Source organism: Salvelinus sp. IW2-2015, unplaced genomic scaffold (assembly GCF_002910315.2).
Source record: "Salvelinus sp. IW2-2015 unplaced genomic scaffold, ASM291031v2 Un_scaffold1270, whole genome shotgun sequence".
NCBI classification, from domain to species: domain Eukaryota; kingdom Metazoa; phylum Chordata; class Actinopteri; order Salmoniformes; family Salmonidae; genus Salvelinus; species Salvelinus sp. IW2-2015.
This window is the reverse complement of record NW_019942810.1, coordinates 47,802-61,139: the sequence shown is the minus strand read 5'-3', so window position 1 is coordinate 61,139 and position 13,338 is coordinate 47,802. Positions and strand designations below refer to the sequence as shown.

Genomic DNA, 13,338 nt, shown 5'->3' with positions numbered 1-13,338 from the left:
CTGTCCATCAAGCTGCCTCACTACAGAAACAGGAGATAGACTAGGTGTCCTGTCACATCAAGCTGTCTCACTACAAACAGGAGATAGACTAGTGTCCTGCCAGGGGTGTACTGTACATCAAGCTGTCCTCATACAGAAACAGGAGATAGACTAGTGTCCTGTCCAGGGGGTACTGGTACATCAAGCTGTCTCACTACAGAAACAGGAGTAGACTAGTGTCCTGTCCAGGGGTGTCCTGTACATCAAGCTGTCTCACTACAGAAACAGGAGATAGACTAGTGTCCTGTCCAGGGGGTGTCCTGTACATCAAGCTGTTCCTACAGAACAGGAGATAGACTAGTGTCCTGTTCAGGGGTGTACTGGTACATCAAGCTGTCTCACTACAGAAACAGGAGTAGACTAGTGTCCTGTCCAGGGGGTGTCTGTACATCAAGTGTCTCCTACAGAAACAGGAGATAGACCAGTGTGTCCTGTACATCAAGCTGTCTCACTACAGAAACAGGAGATAGACTAGTGTCCTGTCCAGGGGGTGTCCTGTACATCAAGCTGTCTCCTACAGAAACAGGAGATAGACAGTGTCCTGTCCAGGGGTGTCCTGTACATCAAGCTGTCTACTACAGAAACAGGAGATAGACTAGTGTCCTGTACATCAAGCTGCCTCACTACAGAAACAGGAGATAGACTAGTGTCCTGTCCATCACAAGCTGTCTCACTACAGAAACAGGAGATAGACTAGTGTCCTGTCCAGGGGTGTCCGGTACATCAAGCTGTCTCTACAGAAACAGGAGATAGACTGGCAGGGTGTCCTGTACATCAAGCTGCCTCACTACAGAAACAGGAGATAGACTAGTGTCCTGTCACATCAAGCTGTCTCACTACAGAAACAGGAGATAGACTAGTGTCCTGTCCAGGGGTGACTGTACATCAAGCTGTTCTGGCTGGAGACGGGTCTTGAGCAAGGCCTTTGTGTTGAGAGTGTGACATCCCCTATTCATGTTGCTTCTAAATGGGCAACGATACATCCTCCTTATTTAGCCATCCCTACAGTAAAAGACGTTGAAAAATACGTATTTTTATTTGAAGGAACATCTTTTCATCTAATTTTGCTGACTGGGGATTAGTGGCTGTTTCTATATCTTACCTTTGTGTGTCTGGGTGGCAGATGCTCAAAGAGTTGATCTCAACGCGCGATTTGGATTTGGAGGGGTTTTACCACTCCCATCCTCGCTGGGTCTGATCTCGTTTCTCTCTACATGATGCTCCTCGTGCTCTTCGTTCATCATCATCATTCATAATGTCATCTTCTCATCCTCACCGTCAGCATCAGAGGTCTGTGGGGTCCTGGTGATTCAGAAGTCCTGAAACATAGACAAACACTTAGTTAAACCTGCAGTCTGTCTCGGTGGTCATCGGTGTGTCTGGTTGGTCACGTCTGTTGGTTGCATCGTCTGTCTGGTTGGTCATCGGTCTGTCTGGTTGGTCATCGGTCTGTTGGTTGGTCATCGGTCGCTGGTTGGTCACCGGTCGTCTGGGTGGGTCATCGGCTGTCGGTGCGTCATCGGTCTGTCTGGGTGGTCATGTTCTGGTCCTGTCTGGTTGGTCCACCGGTCTGTCTGGTTTGTCACCGGTCTGTCTGGTTGTCATCGTCTGTCCGGTTGGTCATCTGTCTGTCTGGGTGGTCATCGTCTGTCTGGTTGGGTCATCGGTCTGTCTGGTTGGTCATCGGTCGTCGTCTGGGTTGGTCATCGTCTGTCATGGTTGGTCATCGGTCTGTCTGGTTGGTTCATCGGCTCGTCTGGTTGGGTCATCGGTCTGTCTGGTTTGGTTCATCGGTCCTGTCTGTGGTCATCGGTCTCTGTGTCCGTCTGTTTGGTGTCTGCGTCGGTCGTCTGTCTGGTTACATATTAAACGGTTGGACTAAAGGTGTATATCCACAGACAGACTGTTTATACAGTAAGCACTCTATAACTAAGGATTAATACAGGCCTCAGAAAGGTCTCATACCGTTCTTCTCAGGAAGTGGAGGGCGTCTTTATATCCTGTTTACACATGGTCTTCATAACCTGAACAAAGAAACGCGACACAGTTAAAGTTATCCTCATTTAGAGAGTTTGTCTCGTCTGTCTCCTTGTACAACAAACAGTGTGTAATGTCCTGTGTGGCTCGGGTTGGGTAAGAATTGTGGTGGTAGCAATGCCAAGCTCGTGGTTTTCATTTCCTGACCCGGATCAACACACGTACTAAAACAACACACAATGTTACTGTCGCTCGGTAAAAATGGGCTGATGAATGTCATAATATTATCATATCATTGTCATTATGTAATACATGTATTATCATATATTAGTACATTATGTAAATTACATAATATTATCATATCATTGTCATTATGTTAAATACATAATAGTATCATATTATTAGTACATATATGTAATACATAATACTATCATATTCAATTAGTACATTATGTAAAATACATATATTAATATCATTAGTACATATGGCAAATACAATAGATCTTATCATTTAGTACATTTATGTAAAATACATATATTATCTTATTATTAGTACATTATGTAAATACATAAGTATCATATCATAGTACATTATGTAAATAATATATTATATATCATTAGTACACTATGTAAAATACATGTATTATCATATCATTAGTAACATATGTAAATACATGTTATCATATCATTAGTACATTATGTATACATGATTATATAAATTCATGTGAGTGCTACTGTGTGTGTGTGTGTGTGTGTGTGTGTGGTGGTGTGTGTGTGTGTGTGTGTGTGTGTGTGTGTGTGTGTGTGTGTGGTGTACCTGTGGCTCAGGGGGGAACAAGAGCTCTGGACACTCTGTAGAGGTTGTGAGTGTAAACTGGATGGAGGGTGTTGGTGAATCGTAGTTCAGCATGTGTGGATCTATCTCTAGGACAGATGTCACTCTCTCCAGAGAACGGAGACACAGTGATGGTGTTCTTTAGCTCATACTGAGGCAGATTATCACTGATACCACCGTCCACGTAACGCTGGAGGGGGAGGGGGAGGGAGAGGGAGAGGGAGAGAGCGTCAGGCAAAGAGATACTAAACTAAAATAGCAACCATTTAGAGTCAGTTAAAAGGTTGCGACATGGACACTGTATCTGGTCTGGTGCTGTAGTATGACAGTATATAATATATTTCACTGTATCAAATTCCAGTGGTCAGAAGTTTACATACACTAAGTTGACTGTGCCTTTTAAACAGCTTGGAAATTCTAGAAAATTATGTCATGGCTTTAGAACTTCTGACAGGCTAATTGACATCTTTGAGTCAATTGGAGGTGTGCCTGTGGATTATTTCAAGGCTACCGTCAAACTCAGTGACTCTTTGTTGACATCATGGAAAACCAAAGAATCAGCCAGACTCAGAAAACTAGTAGACCTCCACAAGTCTGGTTATCCTTTGGAGAAATTTCCAAACGCCTGAAGGTACCACGTTCATCTGTACAAACAATAGTACGCAAGTATAAACACATGACACGCAGCCGTCATACCGCTCAGGAAGGGACACGTTTTGTTCCCTAGAGATTAACGTACTTTGGTGAAGAAAGTGCAAATCAAATCCCAGAACAACAGCAAAAGGACCTTGTGAAGATGCTGAGGAAACAGGTACAAAATCATATCCACAGTAAAACGAGCCTATATCGACATAACCTGAAAGGCCGCTCAGCAAGGAAGAAGCCACTGCTCCAAAACCGCCATAAAAAAACAGACTACGGTTTGAAACTACACATGGGAAAGATTGTACTTTTTGGAGAAATGTCTCTGGTCTGATGAAACAAAAATAGAACTGTTTGGCCATAATGACCATCGTTATGTTAGAGGAAAAAGGGGAGGCTCAAGCCGAAAAACACACCCAAACCGTGAAGCAGTGGGGTGGCAGCATCATGTTGTGGGGTGCCTTGCTGCAGGAGGACTGGTGCACTTCACAAAATAGATGGCTTCATGAGGCAGGAAATTATGTGGATATATTGAAGCAACATCTCAAGACATCAGTCAGGAAGTTAAAGCTTGTCGCAAATGGGTCTTCCAAAATGAACAATGACCCCAAGCATACTTCCAAAGTGTGGCAACATGGCTTAAGGACAACAAAGTCAAGGTATTGGAGTGGCCATCACAAAGCCCAGACCTCAATCCCATAGAAGATTTGTGGCAGAACTGAAAAAGTTGTGTGAGCAAGGAGCCTACAAACCTGACTCAGTTACACCAGCTCTGTCGGAGAATGGGACAAAATTCAACCAACTTTATGTGGAAGCTTGTGGAAGGCTACCCGAAACATTTGACCCAAGTTAAACAATTTAAAGGCAATGTCACCAAATACTAATTGAGTGTATGTAAACTTCTGACAGAATGTATGAAAGAAATAAAAGCAGAAAAAATCAATTCTCTCCGCTATATTCTGACATTTCACATTCTTGGGTGTATATGGTAAAAGTCAACAACTAGTTATACGAAATAACACTACGGGTGTATACGGTAAAAGTAACAACATACTAGGTATAAGGTAAAAGTAACAACATACTAGGTGAATTAAAGTCAACCTAGTAACGGTAAAAGTAACAACATACTAGGTGAGGTAAGTCAATACTAGGGTGTAATAAAAGTAACAACATACTAGGGTATACGGTAAATAACAACTAACTAGGGTTATACGGAATTAAATACTAGTGAACGTAAAGAAACATACTAGTGTGTATATGGTAAAGTAAAAATATACTAGTGTGTATACGGTAAAAGTAAAAACATACTAGAGTGTATAGGTAAAAGTGCGTGTGGAGGCATGTATGTCAGTTGATAGTGTCTATAGTGACGTCAGGCCCAGCCGCACGAGGACAGCAGAGGAGAAGGACAACCTTGGCACTGTCACGTTGGTGCTCAGGCTGGAGTTGGGTTTCTCTCTCTCACACACACACACACACACACCACACCCACACACCAACACACACACACCACAACACACACACACACACACACCTTCCCAAAGGCCAAAGAGGAACACTGATGTCAAATGTAATCTAATCCTTGTTAGAAAGTTAGCTAGAGTATGGCCAAACTGTGTGAAACTGTGCCTTTATGACTTTAGGTCTAAATTGACAATTGATTGAGCTGATAGTCAAAGCCAAATCACACGTGTGTCATTCAAGAGTCAGAACAGATGGAGACAAAAGCTAACATTACAGAAATAGAGCAAGAGGCTCAGAGAGAGAGAGAGAAATAGGGAGGTGAAGAGGAAAGAGACGGAGGGACAGGAGAGGAGGTAGAGGAGGAGAAGAGACAGACAGAGAGGGAGGGTAGAGAGGAGAGAGAAAGAAGGAGAGAGGAAGAAGAAAGACGACAGGGGAGAAGAGAGGAGAAGAGACAGATGAGAGAGAGGGTAGAGGAGGAGAAGAGACAGACAGGAAGGGAGTAGAGGAGGAGAAGAAGACAACAGGAGAGGGTGGAGGGAGAGAAGAGACAGGAAGAGAGGGAGGGTAGAGGAGGAGAAAGACAGACAGAGAGGGAGGAGAAGAGACCGACAGAGAGGGTAGAGGGAGGAGAAGAGGACAGACAGGAGAGGCAGGGTAGAGGAGGGAAGGAGACGAACAGGAGAGGGAGGTAGGGAGGAGAGAAGGACAGACAGGAAGGGTAGAGGAGGAGAAGAGACAGAAGGAGAGGGTAGAGGAGGAGAAGAGACAGACAGGAGAGGGAGGTAGAGGAGGAGAGGAGACAGACAGGAGAGGGGTAGAGGAGGAGAAGAGACAGACAGGAGAGAGGGTAGAGGAGGAGAAGAGACAGACAGGAGAGGAGAGTTAGAGGAGGGAGAGAGGAGACAGACAGGAGAGGGTAGAGGAGGAGAAGAGCAGACAGGAGAGGGTAGAGGAGGAGAAGAGACAGACGGAGAGGGAGGAGAGAGGAGAAGGACAGACAGAGAGGAGGGTAGAGAGGAGAAGAGACAGACAGGAGAGGGAGGTAGAGAGGAGAAGAGACAGACAGGAGAGGAGGGTAGAGGAGGGAGAAAGACACAGCGAGAGGGAGGGTAGAGGAGGAGAAGAGAACAGACAGGAGAGAGGAGGGTGAAAAGAGGAGGAGAGAGAGGAGGAGAACAGACAGAGAGAGGGTAGAGGAGGAGAAGAACTATATGGCCAAGATGGAAAACCAGAATGGGCTATATCGTAAACATCAAATATATAATACACTTTTCTGGGCTTAATTTAAAGGTTAAGATTTAGGCATAAGGTTCGCAGTGTGGTTAGCGTTTAACATCAGATTCTAAGAAGAGAAATTGAAGAACTTTGCCCTTGCACATTGGCCAGATCGTGACAACCAATAAGAAGAGAGTTGTACTCACCACACCCTGCAGTGTAGGGGGGATCAGTCCACAGTACACAGGGATGTAGGCACTGCAGACACAGGCCTGGATCAGAACACACACACACACACACACACATTATTATTGTTAGACAACATCACAACAACACAAGTGTGTGTGTGTGTGTGTGTGTGTGTGTGTGTGTGTGTGTGTGTGTGTGTGTGTGTGTGTGTGTGTGTGTGGCACATTTTCATGGTCTTGTGTGTCAATGTCTCGATCGGTGACGTTGTAATTGAACGTCTCCGTGTTTAAAGCCTTTCAGTTTCAGTTCAGAAGGTACTTTGGCTCCAGGTGAGTACTTGAGACACTCACGTGCATCAGGTCAAATGAGTCAATGGGAGTGTTTATCACTAAATGGGTTTTATGGCTATAACGATGTTTAATGATCCGTGGCTGTCTCGATATACCTACGATAATCAGTATTTATGCAAATCAGCGTCAAGATAGTTTTACAGCAAGTCAGTGTTTTTAAAACTCTCACCTGCACTCAGCATTACGATTCTGAGATGTTTCGTGTTCGTCTCAAAACGAGCTCTCGATGGGCCGCTTTTCCCCAAACAGAGGTTAAACCTAGTCTGGACTGAAAATCCCTTCCAATAGTAATCTCTCAGACAGACTACATAGACAAAGAAGTTACCATAGAACTGTCTTGACTAGTGGAGGTCAGGAAATTTCATCAGGACGGTGATTGTCAAGCGAATAACTGGTCGGTGTCACACGGTAATTGACCGTTAATTAACATAAACACATTTAGCATCACCTGGACTCCACACACAGCCTACAAGCTATTTTATGAAGTCTAATAATTCCATGTAATATAGCCTACACCTTCACAATAAATCCATTATTTATTTTAGACAGGTCTAAAGAAGCATGATATGAAGAAAATGTAGTCTATTTCAGAAGAACAGAATAGCATACTCTGAATTATCCTTATGTTAGTGTTATGTTAATGGCTGTGGGCTACACTAGTTAATTTAGCAGACAAGATTTGCTTTTAATTCCGAGGCATTATTTTACATTATTTAATAATATTTTATATTATTTTACATTATATTATAGTATATTATATTATTTTATAGAATGAAGAATACAATTGAACAAAGCTGAATAAAATCTTAATATTTTCACCAACGGATTTGAGTGAGTGAACACATACGGCTATTCTGTGTTGAGTAACAACGAAACAGGTCCTCCTATGTGCTTCGTTTAGAGTTATTCATGTAACTTTAGTCGTGATATAAACGTTGGGCTGATATGTTTTGATGTTTAATACGTTGTAGAGGCTGCATGATGCGACTCTAATGATTTTGAAAAAAGTCGCTTGAAAGGTGTGAGCTCTGCTTTGTTTTTTTGACAAACGCTTGATAATGCTGGAATTTCACGGCGGCTTCCCCTTTGTGGCCGTAATGCCCTAAAAAAAAACATTCCTTTTGTGCGCTGGAAGAGCTGCGTTGTGGTTTTCTTTGAGTGTTAGCAAATCCGAAGTGTCACTAACGCGGCTCTCCATCATGTGATCAGGTCTTTCTACAAGTTATTGCGTGTATTTTGTCAGCCAACAAGATGAGTAGATGAGTAGACGAGTAGATGAGTAGACGAATAGTCCTAAGAGCAAAATCACTAGCCTATGTCAAGCTACTATCCCCATAGTACAAAAGTCGACCTCTTCATTCTGTGCGAGAAATAAATATTCCGAACATATTCTGGGAATATGGTGGGGCGATTGACCCAAATTAATACAAACTTTTTTATGAAATGTTTCTGACGCAACAGATCACAACGTTTAGCTTAAAATGTTGATAAACTATGAGGCTATTTTCTTCACATTATAAGCGCAGCGGTAGCGGATATAAGCGCGAATGTTGTATCAGCGGAAAACACATTATCAAAAGTGTTATGCATCTAATACATTTATTATAAAGTTGCATTTTAATGGTGAAATTGATCTTCCCAAACTTGAAACTATGTTAAATAAAAAAAATAAAAATAATTAAATGTTAAGTAGGCTCAACACTCATTGTTAAGCAGTTAATGTTCTTAATTTTAAGAAGTTATTTGGCCACTTTAGTTGTGATACAACCTTATTAAAACATATAGGCCTATGGGCTAGGCTACATGAGGTGTGATACTAACCTTATTAAAACTATAGGACTATGGGCTAGGCTATGAGGTGTGATACAACTTATTAAAACATATAGACTATGGCTGGCTACATGAGGTGTGATACTACCTTATTAAAACATATAGGCTATGGGCTAGGCTACATGAGGTGTGATACTAACCTTATTAAAACATATAGGACTATGGGCTAGGCTACATGAGGTGTGATACACACTTATTAAACATATAGGCTATGGGCTAGGCTACTGAGGTGTGATACACACTTATTAAAACATATAGGACTATGGACTAGGCTACATGAGGTGTGATACTAACCTTATTAAACATATAGGATATGGCTAGGCTACATGAGGTGTGATACTAACCTTATTAAAACATATAGGCTATGGGCTAGGCTACATGAGGTGTGATACTAACCTTATTAAAACATATAGGACTATGGGCTGGGCTACATGGGTGTGTGACTATGATTTGAACAAGTCGCCACAAAAAGGCATTGTTTCTTATGCTGGGCATCATTCACAAGTGATATATATAATTCAAGTGAATTCACACACATCAGAACTTCTTGATTTAATCTTGTCTTTACATATTCAAAATAATATACAGTTGAAGTCGGATTTACATACCCTTAGCCAAATACATTTAAACTCAGTTTTTAACAATTCCTGACATTTATCTAGTAAAATTCCCTGTTTAGAGTTAGGATCACCACTTTATTTTAAGAATGTGAAATGTCAGAAAAATAGTAGAAGAGATGATTTATTTCAGCTTTTATTTCTTTCTCACATTCCCAGTTGGTCAGAAGTTTACATACACTCAATTAGTATTTGGTAGCATTGCCTTTAAATTGTTAACTTGGTCAAATGTTTGGTAGCCTTCCACAAGCTTCCACAATAAGTTGGGTGAATTTTGGCCATTCCTCCTGACAGAGCTGGTGTAAGTGATGCCATCTATTTTGTGAAGTGCACCAGTCCCTCCTGCAGCAAAGCACCCCCACAACATGATGCTGCCACCCCCATGCTTCACGTTTGAAGGGTGTTTTTCGGCTTGCAAGCCTCCCTTTTTCCCCAAACATAACGATGGTCATTATGGCCAAACAGTTCTATTTTTGTTTCATCAGACCAGAGGACATTTCCAAAAAGTCTGATCTTTGTCCCCATGTGCAGTTGCAAACCGTAGTCTGGATTTTTATGGCAGTTTTGGAGCAGTGGCTTCTTCCTTGCTGAGCGGCTTTCAGGTTATGATGATATAGCACTCGTTTTACTGTGGATACAGATACTTTGTACCTGTTTCCTAAAGCATCTTCACAAGGTCCTTTGCTGTTGTTCTGGGACTGATTTGCACTTTTCGCCAAAAGTACGTTCATCTCTAGGAGACAGAACGTGTCTCCTTCCTGAGCGTTATGACAGCTGCGTGCTCCATGGTGTTAATACTTGCTTACTATTGTTTGTACAGATGAACGTGGTACCTTCAGGCGTTTAGAATTGCTCCAATGATGAACCAGACTTGTGGAGGTCTTGCTGATTTCTTTTGATTTTCCCATGATGTCAAGCAAAGAGGCACTGAGTTTGACGGTAGCCTTGAAATATATCCACAGGTACACCTCCAATTGATTCAAATGATGTCAATTAGCCTATCAGAAGCTTCTAAAGCCATGGCATCATTTTCTGGAATTTTCCAAGCTGTTTAAAGGCACAGTCAACTTAGTGTATGTAAACTTCTGACTCACTGGAATTGTGATACAGTGAATTGTAAGTGAAATAATTTGTCTGTAAACAATTGTTGGAAAAATTACTTGTGTCATGCACAAAGTAGATGTCCTAACCGACTTGCCAAATCTATAGTTTGTTAACAAGAAATTTGTGGAGTGGTTGAAAAACGAGTTTTAATGACTCCAACCTAAGTGTATGTAAACTTCAGACTTCAACTGTATGTGTGACATTTGTTTTAATTTAGAATGGCCCATTATCATGCACCTGTATCGAAACAGGGGCGGTGGAAAAGATACATAGAGTATTGAGGACGTTTTCCCATTGTTCTTTTTCATGCCAGCCTGGTAGGCTATATTCCTGTTGTAAAGAGAAGCAATGTGCTTAATATTAGTAATGTTGAGAAATAAATATAGAATATGTATCTGTTGGGGTCCTCCTCTTTTTATTAGAAGCCATCACTCTGTTTTCTGTTGTGCAACATGAGCTCATGGGTTCTCATGAAARGTTTGATTAGATTTCCGATTACATMTGCAGTGACGTCAGAGTAATTAGAGGGACAATAGAGTGCTGAGGTCCAGGCAGTTAGCACGTTTGGCAGGCTACTAATGACCATCAGCAGCATCAGAGCTTGGAGAAGCCTAATTACGTGGAATTTGACTGCCTTCATGACTCGTGACCTATTGATATGATACAACGGGATGTGTCAAATAACAAGCAGCATTAGTTCAGGTGCTTCGGAAAAATCACGATTTCACAACTGTTAGCATCTTTCCAATTCTGGAAGGGGAGGAGACATTTAGACTTGCATAGAGAGAGGGTGGAGCTCCCTTGTTCCGGTTCCAATCTCTTCTCAACACATATAGACCCAGAACTTAATCAACCATCTGACAAATTACACAAAATGTCTGTTCTGGGTTAACCTGAGATTATTTCAATAGAATAGAATCTCCATGGAGAATGTTTTTGTTTTTAAAAGTCCAGGATCAGGCTTATTCTGCGTCTGGGAAACCAGTCCTATGTGTCTCAATGGTCATTTATTCCAGTCAGAACATGTTTTGAGACCCTCACCTGCACCAGCTCCTCCTTGCTGTTGAAGTGGGACACCAAGACGTTCTCTCCGTCGGTAACCCTGGTCAGTGATATGCCCAGCCTCCCTGTGGCACTGTGGTGGGCATCGGGTGGCAGGGTTTTATACAGCATGTTACGCATGATCTTCACCAGGTTGAAGGATGGGTGCATGGGCCCCAGGAAACGCTTCCGGGCATCCTTAGCCACATCAATGATGTTGGCACCTGCCTCACCTGATGAGGAATCAAGAAAATAACAGAATATTGTTATTATACAGTATGTATACAGATCGTTAGGTCTATGTCGTGGTAACATTATGTTGTGACATCACGACGGGCGTTTCTATGGTTGGCAACTGGAAAAAACATGAATGTGTATCATTTTCACAAGGTTGACATCAAGCAAAACAGGGTGAGTAACAGTAGACAATCAACATACAGACAGTGCACAGACAGGGCAGACAGCAAAGTAAGGCACGAAACTGACACACACACACACACAAATGATTATGTAATAATTAGAGTAAAGTTCATCACTGCCTACCTAAACACGCTCCGGTGACCAGCGCAGATGCGGTGAGCGCCCCCGCCGATGCGCCGTAGATGTGGCGGGCGTTGTGGACTAGAAAAGGACATTGTTCCAGTAGACAACTCGCTACACCGATATGATAGATCCCCAAGAAACCGCAACCCGCAAAGGAAATGTTCCACGTAGAATCTAGAGGAAACATAGCTAGCTGCTATCTGAGAGACAGCCGACTTAAGTCAGAAAGCTCTGCAAAAAAAGTTCACAACTAGTTAWCTAAAATGCTGGTAATACCAACGTTTTTGAATGTTCAAAATGTGTGGMAAATGTTATTGGTAGTTGTTGTCTCCTTGTCGTTCCCTGAGCGATCTGTCTGTTTTCATATAGTTCAACACTTGACTGACTGTCAACAAGTTGATTGTCTTTCTGTTCTTGAGGACATCTTCACCATTCCCTTCCTCACACGTTTATTCTTTTTGTAAGGCAATTAATTGCCTGTTGGAAATAGTAACGTATTTGTCCAAAAACAATCACTTTATCCAGGCGAAACTGTTCAACATCTGTCATTGAAAGCTGTGTCCCTTCTCTGGCACTTTCGTTCCTCTCTGTCGCATTTGTGTACACAGCGAGGGGGAAGGGCGTGATGTTTAATCGCAATGTCCAATCAGAATCTGTATCCCTGAAACACCCGTCCTATCAGTGGCTGAGTTCTATGTGACGGCCTCCTCAACCCCCCGTCTGCCGTCACTCAGAATTTCTTGGTTTTTCTGAGAGGGGCTTTTCGGTGTCCSGGTTTGTCACCTGTCCCTGTCGCATTTTGCCTACATCTCCTCTTACTCTTAACGGTCAGCAGATTACGTACATCATTTTATTTTAACTTGAGACAATAATACGTTCATACTCTCGTCATACTCAGGAATCTAATTGCTGTGTAGCTAATAAACTGTCTGTTAAAAGACTGGGCCGTCATTGTAAATAATAATTTATTCTTTAACTGAATTACCTAGATAAATAAAGGTTAAAAAAAAATTACGTTTTTTTTTTTTTAACATTGTCAACAAAGACCTCTAGGGACAAAACAAATCTATTCCACCTCAGTAGGAATGTGTTTACGTAGTTTAGAGACGCAATTGACAATAATATTGTTGTTTATAGCCATTGGCCCACATAAAAAGGAGCTGATGGGACTTTGTGTTTATCAAGCAAATAATACACTTATTTTGTGCTTCCTTTTGTTTACATTTAGGTTTTTTATACTTCCAAACAACAACAACACCAATACAGAGTGTCTGCTACCCAGATGAACAATACAGAGAGTCTGCTACCCAGATGAACAATACAGAGAGTCTGCTACCCAGATGAAACTATACAGAGAGTCTGCTACCCAGATAACATAACAGAGAGTCTGCTACCCAGATGAACATACAGAGAGTCTGCTACCCAATGAACAATACAGAGAGTCTGCTACCCAGATGAACAATACAAGATGAGTAGGAGAAAGAGAGTGT

General features: G+C 42.0%; 1 protein-coding gene across 1 annotated transcript; it reads right to left on the bottom strand.

The window, feature by feature from the left end:
• Positions 1 to 2,004: 2,004 nt before the first annotated feature.
• On the bottom strand, positions 2,005 to 12,437 carry LOC112070263 (patatin-like phospholipase domain-containing protein 2). The gene is made up of 5 exons (XM_070438897.1): positions 11,849 to 12,437; positions 11,306 to 11,538; positions 6,381 to 6,446; positions 2,833 to 3,040; positions 2,005 to 2,063 (listed from the first exon to the last, which is right to left on the bottom strand). Exons 1-4 carry the CDS (start codon positions 12,033 to 12,035, stop codon positions 2,840 to 2,842), a joined length of 687 nt encoding a protein of 228 aa, XP_070294998.1. The 5' UTR covers positions 12,036 to 12,437; the 3' UTR covers positions 2,005 to 2,063; positions 2,833 to 2,839.
• Between the last annotated feature and the right edge of the window lie 901 nt (positions 12,438 to 13,338).